This window comes from Oncorhynchus nerka, linkage group LG24, assembly GCF_034236695.1.
Source record: "Oncorhynchus nerka isolate Pitt River linkage group LG24, Oner_Uvic_2.0, whole genome shotgun sequence".
NCBI classification, from domain to species: domain Eukaryota; kingdom Metazoa; phylum Chordata; class Actinopteri; order Salmoniformes; family Salmonidae; genus Oncorhynchus; species Oncorhynchus nerka.
The window spans coordinates 19142415-19168975 of NC_088419.1; the positions used below are offsets into that span (position 1 = coordinate 19142415).

Genomic DNA, 26561 nt, shown 5'->3' on the forward strand with positions numbered 1-26561 from the left:
ACTTTTCGAATTCTCGCAGAGCTCAAGCAATCTCTCTAACTATCAACACATTGAAATGAATAGAGGATGTGTACCGGGAGACGAGTTGGTTGGGAATTGTGGGAGGTACGTTTTCGGGCTGATGGTGGTCACATTCGGATGCCGAACTATCACGTCCTAGTGATTTAAGCTTTACTTCCGCGAACATGGTGCTGTCACAGAATCACTGGATAGAACAATGGTTAGTTATTAAACATGTTTGGTGCCTCCACAGATGCATTTATTTACAGGTCGCAAACTTAACATCGGCTTTCAAACCCAATTTAATATCAAAGACAGTGGCCACTGTCATTATTTTCAGGATTTTCTGTCATTAGGAGATGTGAGGAAAGTCCGATTTGTCTGATTGGAGCACCCACATGCTAGCCTCAGTTACCCATCTAGCATATGTAGCTAACTATAGCATGTCCCCAACCTGCCAAATGTACACCTGAAATGTCTCTACAAGCAATTCAAATGTATTATTATGTTGCACGTACACCAGCTTCTGTGTATGCCTACTGGTAGAAAATGTTGCAGAGATTATTTGATGGTAGAAATAAATGTATTTTAATAGGTAAAGAATACAGTAAATGTAAACGTGAAAGGGCTTTATATTCACTGAACACACATGGATAATAACATTTATCCATATTCAAACGTTGTATTTGGACCTGCAGTCATTGTGTGTGCAGGAAGTGCACGCGGTCAAGTACAGTCATGTCTCAATTTGGTTTTAGATTCAAGCCCAGGACTGCTCAGAGAATGACAGAGAAGCTGTGAGGAAAAAGGAGATCTGAAGAACACAGATAATTCCATGTAAAAGGCTTTGAGCCTCAGTGGCAGTAGGCCAAGGCCACACACTGAGGGACACAACAGTAATAATGTCATGCAATTATAAGATAATGGTTGGCTGCTGGCAGGAGAAAATGTTTTGCTGTAGCCAGGTTGGATGAACTAGAATAGTATTTATTATACCTCTTAGTTTATTATACCTCTTAGTTGTTCCCTATGAATTGAATCCCCAAATTAAACCCCCTAGTCAAGATGGCATTGAAAATGTTATTGCTGAATTGTAAAACTTCTTGGTGAGCAAGATTCCAAGATTCAAATAGCCCCACAAAATCAAAGTTGCTTAATTAAATATCTTCATAAAGAACCGAAACAAAAGAGACATACAAACTTAGTATTTATGTAGTGGTGTAAATAGGGCTATAAAGACAACATTTTCTGTTACTGAATAGGTGAATTTCAAATTGAAGCTGATAGAATTGGCTGACTCAAACATGTTTTTTCTTCCCTTAATTCCTAAATTTTTAGTTGGGGTCATTAAAGATACCAAATGCTTAGGAACAAGAACTCACTAAGTTACATTTCCATGTAATGCCTTAAGGTGTGCAGAATGTCAATATACCACAGTGCTACTGTAAGTAAAACTATAAACTAAAATGCTTTGCAGTATATATGCACTCCCTGGAAAATGAAATACAGACAGTGTAGACAGAAAGAATATCTAAAAAAAAAAGATTTAGGATGTGCTTTTTACTGTTTCTTTGATACATTGCATGCATGGGCACTACATAGTAAGTCAGTATTGTTGTTTTCTGTCATAGTGGAACATCTAGAATTCTATTTCCATGGGAACATCAGCCCTCACAGATAATTCTCTTGACACTGTAGAGGTGTGGTGGTTGCAGTCCATTACCCCAATCCTGTTCACTGTGAAGAACATTTCCATTGAGACATTCACTTCCATGCACTAAAAGAGTTGATGGCCGGTGTTTGTTTTCATGCCTTCTTGCTAAACGTGATGTAATTCATCCAGAATAATGAACAGGTAATGTCTTCTCAAAGGCGTAATCATCCGTTTACTTTTGTGGATGTGCTTGATGTGCATCCTATGGATTGAGAGATTTTTGTGCAAACAACTATTATAAACCAATTACAGTACTAGTAATGTAGCCTGTTAATACCAAAGACAGATATAATACTCATTTCGTTTTCCCTACGTATTGAGAGTAAGTGATAGGGGGGGACTAAAGCCACTGAAGAGATGTATCTGAGGGAGGGGGGACTAAAGCCACTGAAGAGATGTATCTGAGGGAGGGGGGTAAAGCCACTGAAGAGATGTATCTGAGGGAGGGGGGACTAAAGCCACTGAAGAGATGTATCTGAGGGAGGGGGGAGGACTAAATCCACTGAAGAGATGTATCTGAGGGAGGGGGACTAAAGCCACTGAAGAGATGTATCTGAGGGGGGGGGGGGACTAAAGCAACTGAAGAGATGTATCTGAGGGAGGGGGGGCTAGAGCCACTGAAGAGATGTATCTGAGGGAGGGGGACTAAAGCCACTGAAGAGATGTATCTGAGGGAGGGGGACTAAAGCCACTGAAGAGATGTATCTGAGGGAAGGGGGGGATAAATCCACTGAAGAGATGTATCTGAGGGAGGGGGGACTAAAGCCACTGAAGAGATGTATCTGAGGGAGGGGGGCTAAAGCCACTGAAGAGATGTATCTGAGGGAGGGGGGACTAAAGCCACTGAAGAGATGTATCTGAGGGAGGGGGACTAAAGCCACTGAAGAGATGTATCTGAGGGAAGGGGGGGGCTAAATCCACTGAAGAGATGTATCTGAGGGAGGGGGGGCTAAAGCCACTGAAGAGATGTATCTGAGGGAGGAGGGGGACTAAAGCCACTGAAGAGATGTATCTGAGGGAGGGGGGCTAAAGCCACTGAAGAGATGTATCTGAGGGAGGGGGGGCTAAAGCCACTGAGGAGATGGATCTGAGGGAGGGAGGGGGTGCTAAAGCCACTGAAGAGATGTATCTGAGGGAGGAGGGGGGACTAAAGCCACTGAAGAGATGTATCTGAGGGAGGGAGGGGGAGCTAGAGCCACTGAAGAGATGTATCTGAGGGAGGGGGACTAAAGCCACTGAAGAGATGTATCTGAGGGAGCGGGGACTAAAGCCACTGAAGAGATGTATCTGAGGGAGGGGGGACTAAAGCCACTGAAGAGATGTATCTGAGGGAGGGGGGGGGGGGACTAAAGCCACTGAAGAGATGTATCTGAGGGAAGGGGGGGGCTAAATCCACTGAAGAGATGTATCTGAGGGAGGGGGCTAAAGCCACTGAAGAGATGTATCTGAGGGAGGAGGGGGACTAAAGCCACTGAAGAGATGTATCTGAGGGAGGGGGGGCTAAAGCCACTGAAGAGATGTATCTGAGGGAGGGGGGGACTAAAGCCACTAAAGAGATGTATCTGAGGGAGGGGGGCTAAAGCCACTGAGGAGATGTATCTGAGGGAGGGAGGGGGATGCTAAAGCCACTGAAGAGATGTATCTGAGGGAGGAGGGGGGACTAAAGCCACTGAAGAGATGTATCTGAGGGAGGGGGGCTAAAGCCACTGAAGAGATGTATCTGAGGGAGGAGGGGGACTAAAGCCACTGAAGAGATGTATCTGAGGGAGGGGGGGGCTAAAGCCACTGAAGAGATGTATCTGAGGGAGGGGGGACTAAAGCCACTAAAGAGATGTATCTGAGGGAGGGGGGGCTAAAGCCACTGAGGAGATGTATCTGAGGGAGGGAGGGGGATGCTAAAGCCACTGAAGAGATGTATCTGAGGGAGGGGGACTAAAGCCACTGAAGAGATGTATCTGAGGGAGGGGGGAGCTAGAGCCACTGAAGAGATGTATCTGAGGGAGGGGGGGGAACTAAAGCCACTGAAGAGATGTATCTGCGGGAGGGGGACTAAAGCCACTGAAGAGATGTATCTGAGGGAGGGGGACTAAAGCCACCGAAGAGATGTATCTGAGGAAGGGGGGCTAAATCCACTGAAGAGATGTATCTGAGGGAGGGGGACTAAAGCAACTGAAGAGATGTATCTGAGGGAGGGGGCTAGAGCCACTGAAGAGATGTATCTGCGGGAGGGGGACTAAAGCCACTGAAGAGATGTATCTGAGGGAGGGGGACTAAAGCCACCGAAGAGATGTATCTGAGGGAAGGGGGGGCTAAATCCACTGAAGAGATGTATCTGAGGGAGGGGGGACTAAAGCAACTGAAGAGATGTATCTGAGGGAGGGGGGGGCTAGAGCCACTGAAGAGATGTATCTGAGGGAGGGGGGGACTAAAGCCACTGAAGAGATGTATCTGAGGGAGGGGGACTAAAGCCACTGAAGAGATGTATCTGAGGGAAGGGGGGATAAATCCACTGAAGAGATGTATCTGAGGGAGGGGGGGGGACTAAAGCCACTGAAGAGATGTATCTGAGGGAGGGGGGCTAAAGCCACTGAAGAGATGTATCTGAGGGAGGGGGGACTAAAGCCACTGAAGAGATGTATCTGAGGGAGGGGGACTAAAGCCACTGAAGAGATGTATCTGAGGGAAGGGGGGGCTAAATCCACTGAAGAGATGTATCTGAGGGAGGGGGGCTAAAGCCACTGAAGAGATGTATCTGAGGGAGGGGGGGCTAAAGCCACTGAGGAGATGGATCTGAGGGAGGGAGGGGGGTGCTAAAGCCACTGAAGAGATGTATCTGAGGGAGGAGGGGGGACTAAAGCCACTGAAGAGATGTATCTGAGGGAGGGAGGGGGAGCTAGAGCCACTGAAGAGATGTATCTGAGGGAGGGGGACTAAAGCCACTGAAGAGATGTATCTGAGGGAGCGGGGACTAAAGCCACTGAAGAGATGTATCTGAGGGAGGGGGGACTAAAGCCACTGAAGAGATGTATCTGAGGGAAGGGGGGCTAAATCCACTGAAGAGATGTATCTGAGGGAGGGGGGCTAAAGCCACTGAAGAGATGTATCTGAGGGAGGAGGGGGACTAAAGCCACTGAAGAGATGTATCTGAGGGAGGGGGGGCTAAAGCCACTGAAGAGATGTATCTGAGGGAGGGGGACTAAAGCCAGTAAAGAGATGTATCTGAGGGAGGGGGGCTAAAGCCACTGAGGAGATGTATCTGAGGGAGGGAGGGGGATGCTAAAGCCACTGAAGAGATGTATCTGAGGGAGGAGGGGGACTAAAGCCACTGAAGAGATGTATCTGAGGGAGGGGGGCTAAAGCCACTGAAGAGATGTATCTGAGGGAGGAGGGGGACTAAAGCCACTGAAGAGATGTATCTGAGGGAGGGGGGGGGGCTAAAGCCACTGAAGAGATGTATCTGAGGGAGGGGGGGACTAAAGCCACTAAAGAGATGTATCTGAGGGAGGGGGGGGCTAAAGCCACTGAGGAGATGTATCTGAGGGAGGGAGGGGGATGCTAAAGCCACTGAAGAGATGTATCTGAGGGAGGAGGGGGGACTAAAGCCACTGAAGAGATGTATCTGAGGGAGGGGGGAGCTAGAGCCACTGAAGAGATGTATCTGAGGGAGGGGGGACTAAAGCCACTGAAGAGATGTATCTGCGGGAGGGGGACTAAAGCCACTGAAGAGATGTATCTGAGGGAGGGGGACTAAAGCCACCGAAGAGATGTATCTGAGGGAGGGGGAGCTAGAGCCACTGAAGAGATGTATCTGAGGGAGGGGGGGGACTAAAGCCACTGAAGAGATGTATCTGCGGGAGGGGGACTAAAGCCACTGAAGAGATGTATCTGAGGGAGGGGGACTAAAGCCACCGAAGAGATGTATCTGAGGGAAGGGGGGCTAAATCCACTGAAGAGATGTATCTGAGGGAGGGGGACTAAAGCCACTGAAGAGATGTATCTGAGGGAGGGGGGTAAAGCCACTGAAGAGATGTATCTGAGGGAGGGGGGTGACTAAAGCCACTGAAGAGATGTATCTGAGGGAGGGGGACTAAAGCCACTGAAGAGATGTATCTGAGGGAGGGGCTAAAGCCACTGAAGAGATGTATCTGAGGGAGGGGGGGACTAAAGCCACTAAAGAGATGTATCTGATGGAGGGGGTACTAAAGCCACTGAAGAGATGTATCTGAGGGGGGGTACTAAAGCCACTGAAGAGATGTATCTGAGGGAGGAGGGGGGACTAAAGCCACTGAAGAGATATATATGAGGGAGGGGGGGACTAACGCCACTGAAGAGATGTATCTGAGGGAGGGGGGACTAAAGCCACTGAAGAGATGTATCTGAGGGAGGGGGGACTAAAGCCACTGAAGAGATATATCTGAGGGAGGGGGACTAAAGCCACTGAAGAGATGTATCTGAGGGAGGGGGGACTAAAGCCACTGAAGAGATGTATCTGAGGGAGGGGAGGGGACTAAAGCCACTGAAGAGATATATCTGAGGGAGGGCGGGGGGACTAAAGCCACTGAAGAGATATATCTGAGGGAGGGGGACTAAAGCCACTGAAGAGATGTATCTGAGGGAGGGGGGGACTAAAGCCACTGAAGAGATGTATCTGAGGGAGGGGGGGGTACTAAAGCCACTGAAGAGATGTATCTGAGGGAGGAGACTAAAGCCACTGAAGAGATGTATCTGAGGGAGGGGGGACTAAAGCCACTGAAGAGATGTATCTGAGGGGGAGGGGACTAAAGCCACTGAAGAGATGTATCTGAGGGAGGAGGGGGGGGACTAAAGCCACCGAAGAGATGTATCTGAGGGATTGGGGACTAAAGCCACTGAAGAGATGTATCTGAGGGATTGGGGACTAAAGCCACTGAAGAGATGTGTCTAGGAGGGGGGGACTAAATGTACCCTTGTGGCACAAAATGAGGGTCATTTGATTAATTAGAGTGGCATTGCACCCAGCAAGATGATGATGATGTGTGTGTGTGTGTGTGTGTGTGTGTGTGTGTGTGTGTGTGTGTGTGTGTGTGTGTGTGTGTCACAGTGCTCAGCTGTGTGTGCATTGGGCTAATTTGATGCCTGATTGAACCCACTCTAAGAGTATGTAGATTTTCGCTTGGACAAGCCTGACTCCCAGTCCCAGCAGAGCCCACCGCCTGACAGTCCTCCTATTATCTGGAGGTGTTGGAAGTCAGAGCACGGACAGACAACAAAGAGCAGCATTAACGGAAGGGAAGATCAAGTTTTACAGAATCTGATTATGTGCATGTTTTCTGATCGGGGAAACTGGGAGAGTCAAGCTATTAAAGCCACTAGGAAAGAAGAGGAACATAGATGTTTTCATTTAGATCACATCCTTTTGTCATGTAATCAAATGTCAAAATAATGCATTATTTAAAATGAAATAAAAATATATGTTTCAGTATTTTCACTTACAGATATATTTACATTCTTTTATAGAGAAAAAGCAACAACTTTAGTTGTTTTGCACAGTAACAGGCGTTTGCTTTGTTGCCACTTGTGGACTGAAGACAGCATTGTGCATACTAAGTCCCTTTACACATCCATTGTTGGAGAGAGAGAGAGGCAGACTACACTCTTGGGGAAAAAGTGGTGCTATCTAGAACCTAAAAGGGATATTCGGTTGTCCCCATAGGAGAACCCTTTGAAGAATCCTAGTTCGTTCTAGGTAGAATCATTTTGGCTCCAAGTAGAACTGTTTTGGGATCCAAAATGGAAGCTAAAATGGTTCTACCTGGAAACAAAAAGGGTTTTTACCTAGAACCAAAAAGGGCACTACTATAGGGACAGCCAAACAAGCCTTCTGTAATCTTTTTTCAAAGAGTATAGAATATTGCAATCATAATGTTTTGTTGCAGTTATGTATGTTCCATTTATCTTCATTGTAGTAAGCAACACTCTCGGTCTGACTTCCATTATGGAACGAGTTGACAGCTGAACAAAAACATTTGTTGGCAGCTTAACAAATCATTTTTGAGCAATTAACAATCAAAAACAAAAGTTGAAAAGTTGAACTGACTTGTGGATTGACAATCATGTGGAAACATGCGTTTTAATGAGAACCTTATATCCACAGTAAATTCACTCATTAATAAAGTTATGTCCTGAATCATAATAAAACAAGCCATTCTCAAATACAAAAAGTATATATAAACCATATTTTTATCAACAAGTGCACATGACCTCTTTTAAAATGCGAAGCATAAGCATTATCAGGTACATTTCTTTTTTACCTTATTCTCGAATCTAGATATTTGTATTCCATGTTGAAAACATGAACATCGATAAGAGAGCACAGTAAAGTCTTGGTTCTCTGAGACATCAACTGTACTTAGACTTTCCTCTGATCACAGGCAGAACCAAATTTATGAACATTGCTTGGGAAAGTCTTTGTGAACTTTGTGAAAATAAACACTACAATTATTTCACCTTTTCCCAGTGGAGCCCTTGTAGTTATTTTTGTTCTCTTCCATACAAGTAAGAAAAACTGAGCATAATACAATTGAAGTTGGAAGTCTACATACATCTTAGCCAAATACAATTAAACTCAGTTTTTCACAATTCCTAAAATGTAATCCTTGTAAAAATTCTGTCTTAGGTCAGTTAGGATCACCACATTATTTTAAGAATGTGAAATGTCAGAATAATAGTAGAGAGAATGATTTATTTCAGCTTTTTCTTTCATCACATTCCCAGTGGGTCAAAAGTTTACATACTCAATTAGTATTTGGTAGCATTGCCTTTACATTGTTTAACTTGGGTCTAACGTTTTGGGAAGCCTTCCACAAGCTTCCCACAATAAGTTGGGTGAATTTTGGCCCATTCCTCCTGACAGAGCTGGTGTAACTGAGTCAGGTTTGTAGGCCTCCTTGCTCACACACGCTTTTCAGTTCTGCCCACACATTTTTTATAGGATTGAATTCAGGGCTTTGTGATTTCCACTCCAATACCTTGACTTTGTTGTCCTTAAGCCATTTGTCCACAACTTTGGAAGTATGCTTGGGGTCATTGTCCATTTGGAAGACCCTTTTCTCCAAAAAGTACTATCTTTGTCCCCCTTAAGCAAAGAGGCACTGAGTTTGAAGGTAGACCTTGAAATACATCCACAGGTACACCTCCATTTGACTCAAATTATGTCAATTAGCCTATCAGAAGCTTCTAAAGCCATGACATCATTTTCTGGAATTTTCCAAGCTATTTAAAGGCACAATCAACTTAGTGTTAGTCTACCCACTGGAATTGGGATACAGTGAATTATAAGTGAAATAATCTGTCTGTAAACAATTTTTGGAAAAATGACTTGTGTCATGCACAAAGTAGATGTCCTAACTGACTTGCAAAAACTATAGTTTGTTAACAAGACATTTGTGGAGTGGTTGGAAAATTACTTTTAATGACTCCAAGCTAAGTGTATGTAAACTTCTAACTTCAACTGTATGTGCTGACATGTGAGGCAAACACACAACACATTTAAAAAAAAATCTGAAATCGTTGGAGAAAGGTAGCCACAATGTCTGCCATCTAGACCTACTCATGCCTGAGATCAATGTTCTATGTTCTACTCAGCACATTATTTTCAACTCAATATTTTATATAAAAAAATCTAAGTAAATCATTGTTGCCTGAAGGGGTCCTAAAATTCATAATAAAATAGCCAAATGATCCATGGTATGGCGATCTTAAAACAACTCCATATGTCAGCTTTCAACCACAGGATTATGTATTCATTATAACCAACTTTCAACATAGACAAACCTTGTATAAAATATGTTGAATTTGTGCCTTTTGAAATAACATCAGATCTTCAATGTTTATAAAAAATCAACTATAGTCTGGGCAGCACCTCCTACTGGACAGTTGGTCTATCAACAGCTATTCATTTGGTCTCCCATCCTGGGTTTTAACCAAGCCAAGCCATGCTTAGCTTTGATGTTTGTCACTGACTACTACCAATGTAGTAATAATAAAATTATTATTGGGAGAACTCTTAATAACAACATATATTCAAGGTTGCTAGCAAAGTCGTTCCCAAGGGTAGGTTTAACAGAGCAAATGAGATGTAACCTTACTTTATAAGTCATATACAGTGCCTTTGGAAAGTTTTCAGACCCCTGGACTTTTTTCACATTTTGTTATGTTACAACCTTATTCTAAAATGTATTAAATAAAAAGCAATTCCTCAGCAATCTACACACAATAATCCCGTAATGACAAAGCAAAAACAGGGTTTTAGAAATGTTTGCTAATTTAATAAACATAAAAAACAAAAATATGTCATTTACATATGTATTCAGACTCTTTGCTTTGAGACTCGAAATTGAGCTCAGGTGCATCCTGTTTCCATTGATCATCCTTGAAACGTTTCTACAACTTGATTGGAGTCCACCTGTGGTAAATTCAATTGATCGGACATGATTTGGAAAGGCACACACCTGTCTATCTTAGGTCCCATTTGACAGTGCATGTCAGAGCAAAAACCAAGCCATGAGGTCGAAGGAATTGTCCGTGGACTTCCGAGACAGGATAGTGTCGAGGCACAGATCTGGGGAACGGTACCACCAAGTCTCTTCCTAGAGCTGGCCGCTCGGCCAAACTGAGCCATCGGGGGAGAAGGACTGACAAACTGACAGAGCTCTAGAGATGGGAGAACCTTCCAAAAGGCACCTAAAGAACTGACCATGAGAAACAAGATTCTCTGGTCAGATGAAACCAAGATTGAACTCTTTGGCTGAATGCCAAGCGTCACATCTGGAGAAAACCTGGTATCATCCCTACGGTGAAGCATGGTGGTGGCAGCATCATACTGTGGTTATGTTTTTCAGCGACATGGACTGGGAGACTAGTCAGGATCAAGGCAAAGATGAACGGAGCAAAGTACAGAGAGATCCTTGATGAAAACCTGCTCCAGAGCGCTCAGGACCTCAGACTGGGGCAGAGGTTTAACTTGCAACAGCACAACAACCCTAAGCACACAGCTAAGACAATGCAGGAGTGGCTTCGGGACAAGTCTCTGAATGTCCTTGAGTGGGCCAGCCAGAGCCCGGACTTGAACCCGATTTGAACATCTCTGGAGAGACCTGAAAATAGCTGTGCAGCAACGCTCCCCATCCAACCTGACAGAGCATGAGAGGATCTGCAGAGAAGAATGCGAGAACTTCCCCAAATACAGGTGTGCCAAGCTTGTAGCGTCATACCCAAGAAGAGTCGAGGCTGTAATCACTGCCAAAGGCGCTTCAACAAAGTACGGAGAAAAGGGTCTGAATACGTATGTAAATGTGATATTTCATTTTTTTCTTAAAAAAAATAATAATAATTGCAAAAATGTCTAAAAGCCTGTTTTTGATTTGTCATTATGGGGTATTGTGTGTAGATTGATGAGGGAAAAAATAATTGAATACATTTTAGAATAAGGCTGTAATGTGGAAAAAGTAAAGGGGTCTGAATACTTTCCGAATGCACTGTGTCATCAATGATACTATATTGCATTTAGATGACATCTAAACCCAAAATCTGACATTGTTTTTCCATTGTGCCCAGTATGTGTGGGAATGCAGGGAATTATTTTCTGATTTTCTGATGATTTTACCATCTTTATTTCCAACTATGAAATGATTTATATTTTTTTCTCAGAATACTTGGGGAGCCAAATAAAATCACCACTTTTTGTGGAACCCTTCCTTCCCTATGTAGTGCCCTAAGGGCCTTGGTCAAAAGAAGTGCCCTAAATGGGGAATAAGGTACCATTTGGGACGTAGCCTCTATTACCCTCCGTCAACACGAGGGGACAGCAGCTTGTGACAGCTAACCTCTGGCCACAGAACAGACTCCTACCGCTGTGCCTCCTGCAGCAATGACACACGGACACACGCCGTAAAGATGATTGGGTACAAGACCCTATTACCCTCGCAGCTAGAGAGGGAGAGGAAGGACGAGTGTGTGTGTGCGGGGGGGGGGGGGGGGTGCAGTAAATGAGTAGTGTGCATCCAGCCGTAGCGAGGGGATAATGGGAAAGCAAAGAGGATCATTATCTCTGACAGCCTGCGCTGCCATGCACCTTATTCCCCTCCACAACTCACAGGAAAAAATGGACTGGATGTTTGTGTATGGTGTTGGTGGGAATCTGAACTCCCTTTTCACTTTGTTAATCTTCTCTAAGTCTCCTTTACAGACAGTTGAAGTTCTACACATTCTTTTAGGCACAAGCTTTGGTAACTATGTTTCAGTAACTACTCTGCATTCCACTGAATTATTTAACAAGCTACAGATAATTAGCATGCAAAAAGACTCAATATCAATCAATCCGTTTAGCTTTGGAAAATATAATTGATGATTATTTTTTGTCTCACAAGGCAAATGGGTTCTAAAAGGACACAAGATAGCAGAGAATGGCTTTTTCCAGACATATCGACGCTATCTTACTATGCAATCGTTCTGATGGCTTATTAGTAGCAGCTAGTTATCATCAGCACTTTTTTTCTCATGGAAACCTTTGGTATGGAAAAGCCTCCGCATCAGTTTTTAAAGGAACTTGTCACAGGATTGACAGTACTTGCTCTGTGTTTGTGCATTTTTATGGCACCTCTACTCTACCCTACCCTTGTGTCTTTCCGCCCACCACAGCAGCAGTCAAGGAGGCATTTGCCCCAGGAATCTGGATCCACAAGCTGTCTTTCTCCAATAGTTTGGGAATACCTTTACTGCTTGTGCTCGCAGTAGCGAGAGAGAACAGATGAGAGGTGGCGATAAGGCTGTCAACGTCATTAGCCTCCTCCCTCCCTCCCTCTCTTTCTCCCCTCCACTCTCTCCCTCCTCCTCCCATCCTTCCTCCCCCTCTTTCTCCACTCTCTCCCCTTCACAAGGCAGCCAGTAGAATGTCCTCAGGATTCTCCCCCCACCCCACTAACAAGAATAGGGTTTAGGGATAAAACACATTAAACATAGTCCTGCAGGCTGTAACCAGCCCGGGCGTCTTTTGGAGGGACTCTGGATGGAGAGTAGAACTGCTGCGTTCCCTTGTCTTCATGTAGAGGCTTCTCCTGCTGGATGTCGTCAGCTGCTTGGACCTTACCCTGGGACCCTTTGTCAACCCACTGTAGCTGCTCTTGGCTCGACTGCTCATTAGGCGACGTCTGCTGTTTAAAGTCCTTCTGCTCCCGTTGCTGTTGATCGTGTTGCATCAGGTCACACTGTATCAGGTCGCGCTGTAGTTGCTCTTGGTTTATCTGCTGCTGCAGTAGTTTGTCAGGAAAGGTGGTAGAGGTGGAGGTGGAGGTGTAGTCTCTTTTTCCGGGACACGACAAACAAAAGATGACCCCACTGGCAAGCAGGAAGCCGGCAGAGACAAAGGTCACGTACACGGCCCCCCCAGGCTCGTATTTACTGCTCTCGGGGACGTTGGAGTCGAGGAAGGTGGTGATGACCTCGTTGGTGAACCAGGAAGCGGGCACCAAGCAGAGAATGCCAGCCAGGATTAAGCAACTCCCCGCGGCAATGGCCGCGTGACCCTTTGCCCGGTGACTGCCCCCCCAGCGGGTGCACTTCAGCCCTAGGGCGGCAAGACAGAGGCCCAGGCAACCCATCATGCACGACAGAACCATTGTCGTCCTGGCGGTCTGCAGGTAGGCGGGCAGCGACAGCACGGAGTACTTCAAGGTGCAGCTGAACACACCGGTGCTGTACCAGGTGCAGTCCATCCACAGCCCCTGCATCTGGGAGATGGCAGTCATGATGTTGGAGCCCACGTCGGCACTCACCTTCCAGTTGGGCAGCAGTGTGGCCACGGTGGCGCCCAGGACGCCCAGCAGAGCCAGGGCAAAGGCGAGGATCTGCATGGTGGAGGACGCCATCGCCGAGTTGCGAGTCCCCTCCTCTCCGGCACAGCGGCACCGTCACCCTGTGGTGGCCTGAGCCTGGCTCCCTGGCTCCGTCTCTCCCTATCGCCCCCGTGCAGCCTCAGGTCCTGACAGCAGATAATTCCTCAGTGCAGGCTTCAGTGGGCTGTGATAAAAATCGAAATGAGAATTGAACTGAGCGAGCAAGCGTGACGATCAGACGGAGGAGACAGGGGCTGGATAAGGCAGGTGCTGTAAGAGGCAGGGGCTTGTGATGGGAAAAGGAAACTGCGCTCTGCTCTTTTTTTCTCCCTCTTTTTAGGGGGAAGCGTGTGTGAGTGTGCGCTTTCTGTTTGTCTGCATTTTAACTCTGCATCCATGGCTTTGTGTGACTGAGTTTTGTGGTGTTCATTTAAAGACTCAATTATGTGCATTTAAAGCTGCAGTGTCCGTCCTCTGAAAGAGGGTTACTCTTTTACAGTAGGCAGCTACTTCACTTTAGCTATGAGGTACATGCTGCCTCTATACATAAACTCAATTCACAATTATGTCATTGCAGCATACATAAGCTATTTCAATAATCTTTTAGAATAATTTGTCATTTCTCCAATTCTTTAGTTTGTCTTCTATGGTGGTGACATTCTGACATTAAAGACAACATAAATGCATTGTTAAAGTGAATCGTTTGTTTGTAATTGCAGTGTTTTGAGAAAAAAAGCCTCCTTACCTTTTGTGTGTCTCGGACAGTGTGCCGTGGTGCGTCAGTCTCTTCTCAATGTTTTCTGGGCACAAAAGAGATGGAAAAAACACCTAACAAAACAATAGGCTAAGCAGCTCAGTGATTCGCACCTCCTCCGTCCTCCTACCATCTCCTTAGCAACACAACATACAATTCCATCCTTTTCAGTGTCCAGTAGAGACATGGCAGTCGCACATTCTTGTTGCCTGTGAGCTACAGTACCTCTAAGGAGAACTAAGTGGTGAACTGAGAGAAATACTGCAAAACTGAGCAGCAATGTGCTGTGAGAGTGGTTAAACAACTGGACTAGTATAACCTGAAGGTCATTGATTCAGATGAACAGCCTCAGAGCTAATGTCCTCTCAGCAAATGAGTAGTAATGATAAAAGACAGTAGTAAGCCAATATTCTTTATCACGGCATATTTAAATGTCTGACTGAAATTTGCAGTTGAAGATATTGTTGGTCCCTTTTAATTGGTTCAATATATCATTTAGACAGCCAAGAGTTTTGAGGTTTGATTTGTCATTGGTGTTCGTTCGATGGTGGCTTTTTGTGGTGTTTCAACGGCGTCACTCAGAGCACAGTATAAACGGAAAGATGGCGAGGACCTGCATCCCCATCCTTTAGCCTTGCAGCTGAGAGGAAGGTGCCGCCTTTCAATTGACCGCATGAAGTATGGCCGACTGCAACACACAGATAAGACTGTGTGAACCGCCCCCTCCATTTGTAGAGATGGAACACACACAGCGCTGGTATCCCAACAACAGTCACAACCTATCCTTGAAGTAATCCTCTATCTATATATCCACACACTGTGACAACAGAGGGGAAAGCACCCCATAGTGGCAGACCTGCCCCAACAGGAACTATTACCAGAGGGATAAACAGAAAAGATACATTTTCCTACCCACTCCCACTCCCCCCCTATCCGACTCTACCAAACTGCCTCCTCCATTCCAACCCCTCATTTTAGGAGAGAAAGACTACATTCATTTGAAAAAAGGGGGAAATATTACTGGAAGAGAAGAGATCATTTGACCTTAGCCAGTCTGCCTACTCCCATTAACCCATTACCATGATATTTTCCAGCCCAGACGATGGCAGGCAGCAGGCTCCCTCCCAGGCCTATACCTACCTAGCCACCCTCTGAGGGAGGGAGTATGGAGGGGAAATGCCACTGTGGTTATTACACAGCTGTAGTCCTCATTAGGAGACTCTTAGCTCTATGTATACACCCCTCCATCCATTCCTCTGCATCCCACCTCTACTCAGCAGCATAAAGAGGTCATTCTCAGCCTCCCAAATGACACCCTATTCCCAACATTGTGTACTAAATAGTGCACTATATAGGGAATAGGGTGCGATTAGGGACACATATTAGATCCCAGAATACACTGCCCCAAACAGCAGAAGCATCCGGAAGTGAATGACAGCAGGAGTGACAGCAGGAGTGGGTTTAACTCAGGACCAATTTTGGGCTTCCCCCCTCAGACAGACAGTTACATTGAAGTCATTAAAATTGCAGAATTGTAGGCTATGTGTGTGATGTGAGAGGACATGGCTGGCTAATATAAGCGGTGCTCCATGCATTTGTTATTTCTTCTTCCAGGCACACAGAAGTTGGGCTTTGATACAGAGCCGGTCTACTTTTAGTCTCAAAGGAAAAACAGTCTTGTGAATTTTATACACTGCATCTATCACACTAGTGTTCCTTATTGCTTTGTACAAAAAGTATATGTCTTTTACTACTCAAAATAGTAATATCTGGAAGTAACAAAGATCTCTTTAAGACCTGACCAGATAATCAGTTTTATCACCATCATTGTATTACCCAGTATTAGACAGTTATTTAGACCTAGAAAAAATACTTGGATTTCAGTTGAAATTAGTTTCTTCCCAATTCTCCTCTATTATGTTACCAAGAGTTTACTATGCAAGCTACACAGGCAGGTAAGGTCATGCACTTTTTGTTTCGGGAGAGTGACCCTGAGGAAAAGAAAACATACAACAAACTACTAACAGAACATCACTGAACATCTCTCATATGAATGGTATGTGATGTCTGGATATAATTCATATCTTTGAGATTGATGTCCTTTACCAGCCTGTTGAGTCATGGGACTACACTAGTGTATGTGATGTAGTGTTTTTGGTGTATGGTTAGCTCTGAGAAGCAAGGGGAGCATGGGGAGAGGAGGGCTGGGTCGCAAATGGCCCCCTATTCACTTTAGAGTGCACTACGGGCCTTGGTCAGAATTAGTCCACTATAAAGTGAATAGTGAGTCTGGAACACAGCCAAGGAGGGAGATGGGAACCAATGCAGCTCCAAGAAGAGTAGATTAGTGTTATTCTAGCTCTGTGGCCTCCACGAGAATAGTAGAGTAGTGTTATTCTAGCTCTCTGGTTTCCACTAGAATAGTAGATTAGTGTTATTCTAGCTCTGTGGCCTCCACTAGAATAGTAGATTAGTGTTATTCTAGCTCCGTGGCCTCCACTAGAATAGTAGAGTAGTGTTATTCTAGCTCTGTGGCCTCCACGAGAATAGTAGAGTAGTGTTATTCTAGCTCTCTGGTTTCCACTAGAATAGTAGATTAGTGTTATTCTAGCTCTGTGGCCTCCACGAGAATAGTAGAGTAGTGTTATTCTAGCTCTCTGGTTTCCACTAGAATAGTAGATTAGTGTTATTCTAGCTCTGTGGCCTCCACTAGAATAGTAGATTAGTGTTATTCTAGCTCCGTGGCCTCCACTAGAATAGTAGAGTAGTGTTATTCTAGCTCTGTGGCCTCCACTAGAATAGTAGAGTAGTGTTATTCTAGCTCCGTGGCCTCCACTAGAATAGTAGATTAGTGTTATTCTAGCTCCGTGGCCTCCACTAGAATAGTAGAGTAGTGTTATTCTAGCTCTGTGGCCTCCACTAGAATAGTAGAGTAGTGTTATTCTAGCTCCGTGGCCTCCACTAGAATAGTAGATTAGTGTTATTCTAGCTCTGTGGCCTCCACTAGAATAGTAGATTAGTGTTATTCTAGCTCTGTGGCCTCCACTAGAATAGTAGATCAGTGTTATTCTAGCTCCGTGGCCTCCACTAGAATAGTAGAGTAGTGTTATTCTAGCTCTGTGGTCTCGACTAGAATAGTAGATTAGTGTAATTCTAGCTCCGTGGCCTCCACTAGAATAGTAGAGTAGTGTTATTCTAGCTCTGTGGCCTCCATTAGAATAGTAGATTAGTGTTATTCTAGCTCTGTGGTCTCCACTAGAATAGTAGATTAGTGTTATTCTAGCTCTGTGGCCTCCACTAGAATAGTAGAGTAGTGTTATTCTAGCTCTGTAGTCTCCACTAGAATAGTAGATTAGTGTTATTCTAGCTCTGTGGTCTCCACTAGAATAGTAGAGTAGTGTTATTCTAGCTCTGTAGTCTCCACTAGAATAGTAGATTAGTGTTATTCTAGCTCTGTGGCCTCCACTAGAATAGTAGATTAGTGTTATTCTAGCTCCGTGGCCTCCACTAGAATAGTAGATTAGTGTTATTCTAGCTCCGTGGCCTCCACTAGAATAGTAGATTAGTGTTATTCTAGCTCCGTGGCCTCCACTAGAATAGTAGAGTAGTGTTATTCTAGCTCTGTCGTCTCCATTAGAATAGTATAGTGTTATTTTAGCTCTGTGGCCTCCACTAGAATAGTATAGTGTTATTCTAGCTCTGTGGCCTCCACTAGAATAGTAGATTAGTGTTATTCTAGCTCCGTGGCCTCCACTAGAATAGTAGAGTAGTGTTATTCTAGCTCTGTCGTCTCCATTAGAATAGTATAGTGTTATTTTAGCTCTGTGGCCTCCACTAGAATAGTATAGTGTTATTCTAGCTCTGTGGCCTCCACTAGAATAGTAGATTAGTGTTATTCTAGCTCTGTGGCCTCCACTAGAATAGTAGATTAGTGTTATTATAGCTCTGTGGCCTCCACCAGAATAGTAGAGTAGTGTTATTCTAGCTCTGTGGCCTCCACTAGAATAGTAGAGTAGTGTTATTCTAGCTCTGTCGTCTCCATTAGAATAGTATAGTGTTATTTTAGCTCTGTGGCCTCCACTAGAATAGTAGATTAGTGTTATTCTAGCTCTGTGGCCTCCACTAGAATAGTAGATTAGTGTTATTCTAGCTCTGTGGCCTCCACTAGAATAGTAGAGTAGTGTTATTCTAGCTCCGTGGCCTCCACTAGAATAGTAGATTAGTGTTATTCTAGCGCTGTGGCCTCCACTAGAATAGTAGATCAGTGTTATTCTAGCTCTGTGGTCTCCACTAGAATAGTAGATTAGTGTTATTCTAGCTCTGTGGTCTCCACCAGAATAGTAGATTAGTGTTATTCTAGCTCTGTGGCCTCCACTAGAATAGTAGATTAGTGTTATTCTAGCTCTGTGGCCTCCACTAGAATAGTAGATTAGTGTTATTCTAGCTCTGTGGCCTCCACTAGAATAGTAGATTAGTGTTATTCTAGCTCTGTGGCCTCCACTAGAATAGTAGATTAGTGTTATTATAGCTCTGTGGTCTCCACTAGAATAGTAGATTAGTGTTATTCTAGCTCTGTGGCCTCCACTAGAATAGTAGATCAGTGTTATTCTAGCTCTGTGGTCTCCACTAGAATAGTAGATTAGTGTTATTCTAGCTCTGTGGTCTCCACTAGAATAGTAGAGTAGTGTTATTCTAGCTCTGTGGCCTCCACTAGAATAGTAGATTAGTGTTATTCTAGCTCTGTGGCCTCCACCAGAATAGTAGATTAGTGTTATTCTAGCTCTGTGGCCTCCACTAGAATAGTAGATTAGTGTTATTCTAGCTCTGTGGCATCCACTAGAATAGTAGATTAGTGTTATTCTAGCTCTGTGGCCTCCACTAGAATAGTAGATTAGTGTTATTCTAGCTCTGTGGCCTCCACTAGAATAGTAGATTAGTGTTATTCTAGCTCTGTGGCCTCCACTAGAATAGTAGATTAGTGTTATTATAGCTCTGTGGTCTCCACTAGAATAGTAGAGTAGTGTTATTCTAGCTCTGTGGCCTCCACCAGAATAGTAGATTAGTGTTATTCTAGCTCTGTGGTCTCCACTAGAATAGTAGAGTAGTGTTATTCTAGCTCTCTGGTCTCAACTAGAATAGTAGATTAGTGTTATTCTAGCTCTGTGGCCTCCACCAGAATAGTAGAGTAGTGTTATTCTAGCTCTGTAGTCTCCACTAGAATAGTAGAGTAGTGTTATTCTAGCTCTGTCGTCTCCATTAGAATAGTATAGTGTTATTTTAGCTCTGTGGTCTCCACTAGAATAGTATAGTGTTATTCTAGCTCTGTGGCCTCCACTAGAATAGTAGATTAGTGTTATTCTAGCTCTGTGGCCTCCACTAGAATAGTAGATTAGTGTTATTCTAGCTCTGTGGCCTCCACTAGAATAGTAGATTAGTGTTATTCTAGCTCTGTCGTCTCCATTAGAATAGTATAGTGTTATTTTAGCTCTGTGGCCTCCACTAGAATAGTAGAGTAGTGTTATTCTAGCTCCGTGGCCTCCACTAGAATAGTAGATTAGTGTTATTCTAGCTCTGTGGCCTCCACTAGAATAGTAGATTAGTGTTATTCTAGCTCTGTGGCCTCCACCAGAATAGTAGATTAGTGTTATTATAGCTCTGTGGTCTCAACTAGAATAGTAGATTAGTGTTATTCTAGCTCTGTGGCCTCCACCAGAATAGTAGATTAGTGTTATTCTAGCTCTGTGGCCTCCACTAGAATAGTAAATTAGTGTTATTCTATTTCTGTGGTCTCCACTAGAATAGTATAGTGTTATTCTAGCTCTGTGGCCTCCACTAGAATAGTAGAGTAGTGTTATTCTAGCTCTGTGGTCTCCACTAGAAGAGTATAGTGTTATTCTAGCTCTGTGGCCTCCACTAGAATAGTAGAGTAATGTTATTCTAGCTCAGTGTACTCCCACGAGAATAGTAGAGTAGTGTTATTCTAGCTCTGTGGCCTCCACGAGAATAGTAGAGTAGTGTTATTCTAGCTCTGTGGCCTCCACTAGAATAGTAGAGTAGTGTTATTCTAGCTCTCTGGTCTCAACTAGAATAGTAGAGTAGTGTTATTCTAGCTCTGTGGCCTCCACTAGAATAGTAGATTAGTGTTATTCTAGCTCTGTGGCCTCCACTAGAATAGTAGATTAGTGTTATTCTAGCTCTGTGGCCTCCACTAGAATAGTATAGTGTTATTCTAGCTCTGTGGCCTCCACTAGAATAGTATACTGTTATTATAGCTCTGTGGCCTCCACTAGAACAGGGCAGGTGTCACGCCGTGATAGTGACTAGGGTGGATCATCTAGGTGATTAATGATTTATGTTGGCCTGGTATGGTTTCCATCAGAGACAGCTGTTTATCGTTGTCTCTGATTGGGGATCATATTTAGGCAGCCATTTCCTCATTGTGCTTTGTGGGATCTTGTCTATGTATAGTTGCCTAGTAGCACTGTTAGCTTCACGTTTGGTTTGTGCTTTATTGTTTTGTTTGGTGAGTTTCGATTTATTGAAATATGTGGAACGCTACGCACGCTGCACCTTGGTCCAATCATTCCAACGAACGTGACAGCAGGAGTGTTATTCTAGCTCTGTGGCCTGGCCTCCACTAACTGGAGTAGTAGCCGTTGATGTGTAGGCTAGTTCTTATTGTCGCATTCTACTACTCCTTGGTTCCATTAACTTTGTGGCTTGTTTGCGTTTCACTCCCATAATTACTAAGGGACAGTAGTACCTGGTACTGATTAGATGTTGTTATCGCTCTCCCTAATATTGCTCATCAAGTTAGAAGTTCAAATGTCAAGTTGTATTAGCCGTATTTATAGGATACACATGATACACACCGTCCTACGGAATACTCCTACATCATCACCTCAGGTTCATTGAAAGAGAGCCATTGATAATGTTTAACGGTGGAGGAGATGATAACTGAGGACTATTGTTTAGCAGTAACAGACTGTTATTCTGTTGTCACTTCCAAGGAAGAGTAAAATTAGATATCCAGCGATAAATTTGTAATGATGGTTTAAAAGGCGGCCCTACCCAGAATTATTTAAATAAATTTGTAATGATGGTTTAAAAGGCGGCCCTACCCAGAATTATTTAAATAAATTTGTAATGATGGTTTAAAAGGCGGCCCTACCCAGAATTATTTAAATACATTTTTAATGATGGTTTAAAAGGCGGCCCTACCCAGAATTATTTAAATAAATTTGTAATGATGGTTTAAAAGGCGGCCCTACACAGAATTATTTAAATCAATTTGTAATGATGGTTTAAAAGGCGGCCCTACCCAGAATTATTTAAATAAATTTGTAATGATGGTTTAAAAGGCGGCCCTACCCAGAATTATTTAAATAAATTTGTAATGATGGTTTAAAAGGCGGCCCTACCCAGAATTATTTAAATAAATTTGTAATGATGGTTTAAAAGGCGGTCCTACCCAGAATTATTTAAATAAAAAGTTATTGTTAATGTCAACTGGGGAGCACGGTTCCAGCTTACAACGTTTTCACTGCCTGTTTAAAGTTTGTTTTAAAAAGAAATGTTGAAATTGGTCAGACAGCCAAGGAATTTTTATTGTGTTCTAATGAAAATAGTCATACAGTAAAAGCGGGCAATTTAGACACGTCATTAGTCTGTTATTCATTACAGGTTGCTATTGTGCTTGTTGTTCCCTCTTTAAAGCCTTGTACATACAAGCTCATAAAAAACCTGTGTTGAGCTCATTCAGCAAATCTATTTTTAAAGGGAAAAAGCTACAGTATGAGCAGCCGGCAGACTAACAAAGACCCAGTAATGTTTTTTTGTGAATTCACTGATGTTTACTGTGATGACAAGCTGTCCAGCAATGAGAAATGTTGCATCGTAGTGCTGTCAGAATACTAATGTGTGATACTACAGATTTAGAATCTTAATTTGATCATTCTTTTGTTGCTGAGGATTTTCCTTCACGGCAGGAAAGGCAAACTTGTAGTGTATTCAAAGTTTAAAAAGGCTTCTAAAGTTTGTCATTTCCATTTTTAAATGTCAGACATGATTTGCCATAATTAAAAATGTATCAACAATTATTCTTCACATAATAATTCCAGGCCCCCAGTGTCCAGTCTGGAGGGTGAAGTCACCAGCTCTGCTGGTCGGCTACTGTGTAGCAACCTAGCGCTGCCAAAAGCCCTGGTCTGCCCTAGAAAGCTGATGTAAAGTACGATGGACAGAACGGTCCCCAAAATAAAAATAGATGGCCGTTTTGGGCTCTAAAATGTGTTTATTATGATCAAGTTTGATCTTCCCAGTGAATTATTTTAAAGTTCCCTACAAATGGAGATATTTTAATTCAATAGTAATCCATTTGAACTACTACATCTGTTGTCATGCAGGACCACGTGCTTATACAGACCAATCACAGGCCGGCAGGCTACCAGGATTACATCGACCATGATCCTTTGCTAGTTATGGTCGCTTTCACCATGATCCTTTTTTTGGTGCCATTTAGCAATATGGCACATATACTTCATGTGCCATCGGGAGTTTTACAAAGGAATATGTGGATGATGTCAGCGCTATCACCATCTTCTGGTTTTAATGTCTATTAATAATTCACATTTCCTGTTGCCGCAGGATTATTTTCCTGCTGTAGCAAACTGGCTCAAATTAAGATCCTACATCTGTAGGCATCTATTTGTTGTTACTTTACATTTTCATTGCCTCATATGAAGTTAGAATAGCAAAACTACACGGCCAGAGAAGGGGAAAAGGTAACATCTAATAAGGATTAGTTAAAGGTTTCACCCTACCACCTTAATGCAGTAGCCAGATCACCAGGAGAAATGGAATTTCTGAGTTGAGAGTTCATTCAGTAGGCTGAGATATTTTTGCATGAGTACAGCCAGGAGGCATCAACCCTACCTAAATCATCAAACAGACAGGAATATAAATGACCTATTTATTCCCACAGTCAAGAGGCAATGGCTTCGCTATTACCTGTCAGCAGTTGGATTGATGCAGTTTTTTCACCACTAAGGTACTGCCATGAAATGATCAATGACAGGTTCCTAAGGTAATTGACTATTTTTACACAGCCTAATACAATCAATGTGGATAGTTAAATAACTAGCTGTTTAGGAATGATATTCTTTCTGAAAATTGTTATTAATTGTCATGTCATGACATCCGAGTAATGGAATGAGGAGGTAAATGATGGAAACCATGTCCGGCTCCCTGATTGGATAAGCCATAATGCGGGAGGAATTTTGGTTAGAATGGGGAGTGCAAATAAACAACCTGTCAACAAAGTTCTTAGAACAACGATGATGGAAATCTATCCTGTTTTTTGAATCATGTCCAAATTGCTAACAGATGTGGTAGCATACACAAACTGTCACACATAGACATGTCTCAGTCCAACTGTAGATTACTGTGAATAGCTGTGGTTCGTCTAACAACATCTACCTAATACGTTGTAATCAACCTCACATGACTTAGAGAAGAAAGAGGGAAACACTTTCAGCACGCACTTACCGCTATTCTATCCATCCAGTTCATCCAGCAGCACAACTCACAATGGAACCACATTTCTCCTGTGTCTGAGAGATTGTGTTAGTGTGTTTGCACACACAAACACACGTGTGTATGTGAGTATGTCACCTCAGCGAATGCTAGTTGAAACTTGGACAAGGCAAGCCCATCCCAGGTAGAGGGGGGGACTTCAGCCCCAGGCGTGATGAATGTCCGTTGTTGAATGCAGTCCAGCACAGCACATCCCATCAGCTGTTGTTCCGAGAGAACCCAGTTAGCTGGAACCTGAGGCAACCAGCTCTCTGCCCTCTGACAGTATCCCAGTATCACACCACACCGTCCGTCTGTGATGGAGCTAGACTCCCTGTTCTCTATGTCTCTCTCTCTCTCTCGTTCTCGCTCTCTCTCTTTCTCTGTCTCTCTTCCTATCTCTCTTCCTATCTCTCTCTCTCTCTCTTCCTCTCTCTCTCCTCTCTCTCTCTCTCGTTCTCGCTCTCTCTCTTTCTCTGTCTCTCTTCCTATCTCTCTTCCTCTCTCTCTCTCTCTCTCGTTCTCGCTCTCTCTCTTCCTCTGTCTCTCTCTTCCTCTGTCTCTCTTCCTATCTCTCTCTCTCTCTCTCTCTCTCTCTCTCTCTCTCTCTCTCTTCCTCTGTCTCTCTCTTCCTCTGTCTCTCTCTTCCTCTGTCTCTCTTCCTCTGTCTCTCTCTTCCTCTGTCTCTCTCTTCCTCTGTCTCTCTCTTCCTCTGTCTCTCTTCCTATCTATCTCTCTCTCTCTCTCTCTCTCTCTCTTCCTCTGTCTCTCTCTTCCTCTGTCTCTCTCTTCCTCTGTCTCTCTCTCTGTGCTGTAGATCAAATCAAATCAAATGTTATTTGTCAGATGCGCCTAATACAACAGGTACAGTGAAATGCTTACAAGCCCTTAACCAACAATGCAGCCTCCAAGAGTTTCTGAATGTCCTCTTCACTTCAGTTTGCTCCTCAATTTATGCACCTTGGTTTGAGAACGAGGTAGCGGCAGTGTTCCCTTCCCTTTGGACTGATGGTCCAGGAGGCCCCAGGAGGATCCCAGTCATATCATGGGTGAATGGCAGGCAGGAGTCGGCTGAGCCAATAACGGCTGAAGAGACCCAGCTGCTGTGCTGGAACACCCCAGAGAGGAGGGCACGGCAGCCTGCCTGTCTGTGAATGTTGCTGCTGTGCTGTGGTCTTTGTGGAGCTGCAATCCCCCTCTATTGTTCTGGGTAGAGAAAAGAGCACGAGGCTGACAGACAAGAGAGTCTAGTGGTACTGGAGGCACTGACTAGGCAGAGGGAGAGGGAGCTCTGAGAGGAGGAGGAGGACCCAGGCACTGCTGACTCTTGTGTGATGACTGCCTTCAACAGTGTGTCAGTGGAGCTGCTGCCTGCAGGCTGTAGCCTTATGTGGGGTCGCCAGAAACTGCTAACATCCGATTTTCAGGGATACAATATTTTCAACCTAACTTTCGTTTCCCCTGAAAACCAGATGTGGGGACTCAGCTCAGGTCGTCTTTTTACGCCTGCTAGGTTAGGTTAGTGGGCTGTGGTATCTGTGGAGCCCAGCCTCCAGTCCTCCTGCAGTCTGCCCCAGAGATAGATCCAGCCATTCCTCTGTCATCCACTCGTCATCTAATCCTCCCGTTGCTGAGACCAACACTTCAGTCTCCCTTCCAAGCCCTTTTTCGTGAAGAGTAGGCAGTAGACACATTGAAGTGTGTTCCACCTCTCTCAGGCTGTCAGGCAGCAGTGTGTTCCCTCTCTCCTCTCTCAGGCTGCCAGGCAGCAGTGTGTTCTCTCTCTCCTCTCTCAGGCTGTCAGGCAGCAGTGTGTTCTCTCTCTCCTCTCTCAGGCTGTCAGGCAGCAGTGTGTCCCCTCTCTCCTCTCTCAGGCTGTCAGGCAGCAGTGTGTTCTCTCTCTCCTCTCTCAGGCTGTCAGGCAGCAGTGTGTCCCCTCTCTCCTCTCTCAGGCTGCCAGGCAGCAGTGTGTCCCCTCTCTCCTCTCTCAGGCTGCCAGGCAGCAGTGTGTCTCCTCTCTCCTCTCTCAGGCTGTCAGGCAGCAGTGTGTTCTCTCTCTCCTCTCTCAGGCTGTCAGGCAGCAGTGTGTTCTCTCTCTCCTCTCTCAGGCTGTCAGGCAGCAGTGTGTTCTCTCTCTCCTCTCTCAGGCTGTCAGGCAGCAGTGTGTCTCCTCTCTCCTCTCTCAGGCTGCCAGGCAGCAGTGTGTCCCCTCTCTCCTCTCTCAGGCTGCCAGGCAGCAGTGTGTTCTCTCTCTCCTCTCTCAGGCTGTCAGGCAGCAGTGTGTTCTCTCTCTCCTCTCTCAGGCTGCCAGGCAGCAGTGTGTTCTCTCTCTCCTCTCTCAGGCTGCCAGGCAGCAGTGTGTTCCCTCTCTCCTCTCTCAGGCTGCCAGGCAGCTGTGTGTCCCCTCTCTGCTCTCTCCTCTCTCAGGCTGTCAGGCAGCAGTGTGTTCTCTCTCTCCTCTCTCAGGCTGTCAGGCAGCAGTGTGTTCCCTCTCTCCTCTCTCCTCTCTCAGGCTGTCAGGCAGCAGTGTGTTCCCTCTCTCCTCTCTCAGGCTGCCAGGCAGCAGTGTGTCCCCTCTCTCCTCTCTCAGGCTGCCAGGCAGCAGTGTGTCTCCTCTCTCCTCTCTCAGGCTGTCAGGCAGCAGTGTGTT

At 44.6% G+C, this 26561-nt stretch overlaps 1 protein-coding gene across 1 annotated transcript; it reads right to left on the reverse strand.

The window, feature by feature from the left end:
• Nucleotides 1–6955: 6955 nt before the first annotated feature.
• On the reverse strand, nt 6956–25137 carry LOC115107619 (claudin-20-like). The gene is made up of 3 exons (XM_029631068.2): nt 23885–25137; nt 14330–14384; nt 6956–13768 (listed from the first exon to the last, which is right to left on the reverse strand). The coding sequence occupies exon 3, from the start codon at nt 13615–13617 to the stop codon at nt 12703–12705; it is 915 nt and encodes a 304-aa protein (XP_029486928.1). The 5' UTR covers nt 13618–13768; nt 14330–14384; nt 23885–25137; the 3' UTR covers nt 6956–12702.
• Nucleotides 25138–26561: the final 1424 nt, after the last annotated feature.

Coding starts and splice junctions, on each gene's coding strand:
- LOC115107619 (XM_029631068.2), bottom strand. CDS start 13,617: ATGGCGTCCTCCACCATGCAGATCCTCGCCTTTGCCCTGGCTCTGCTG.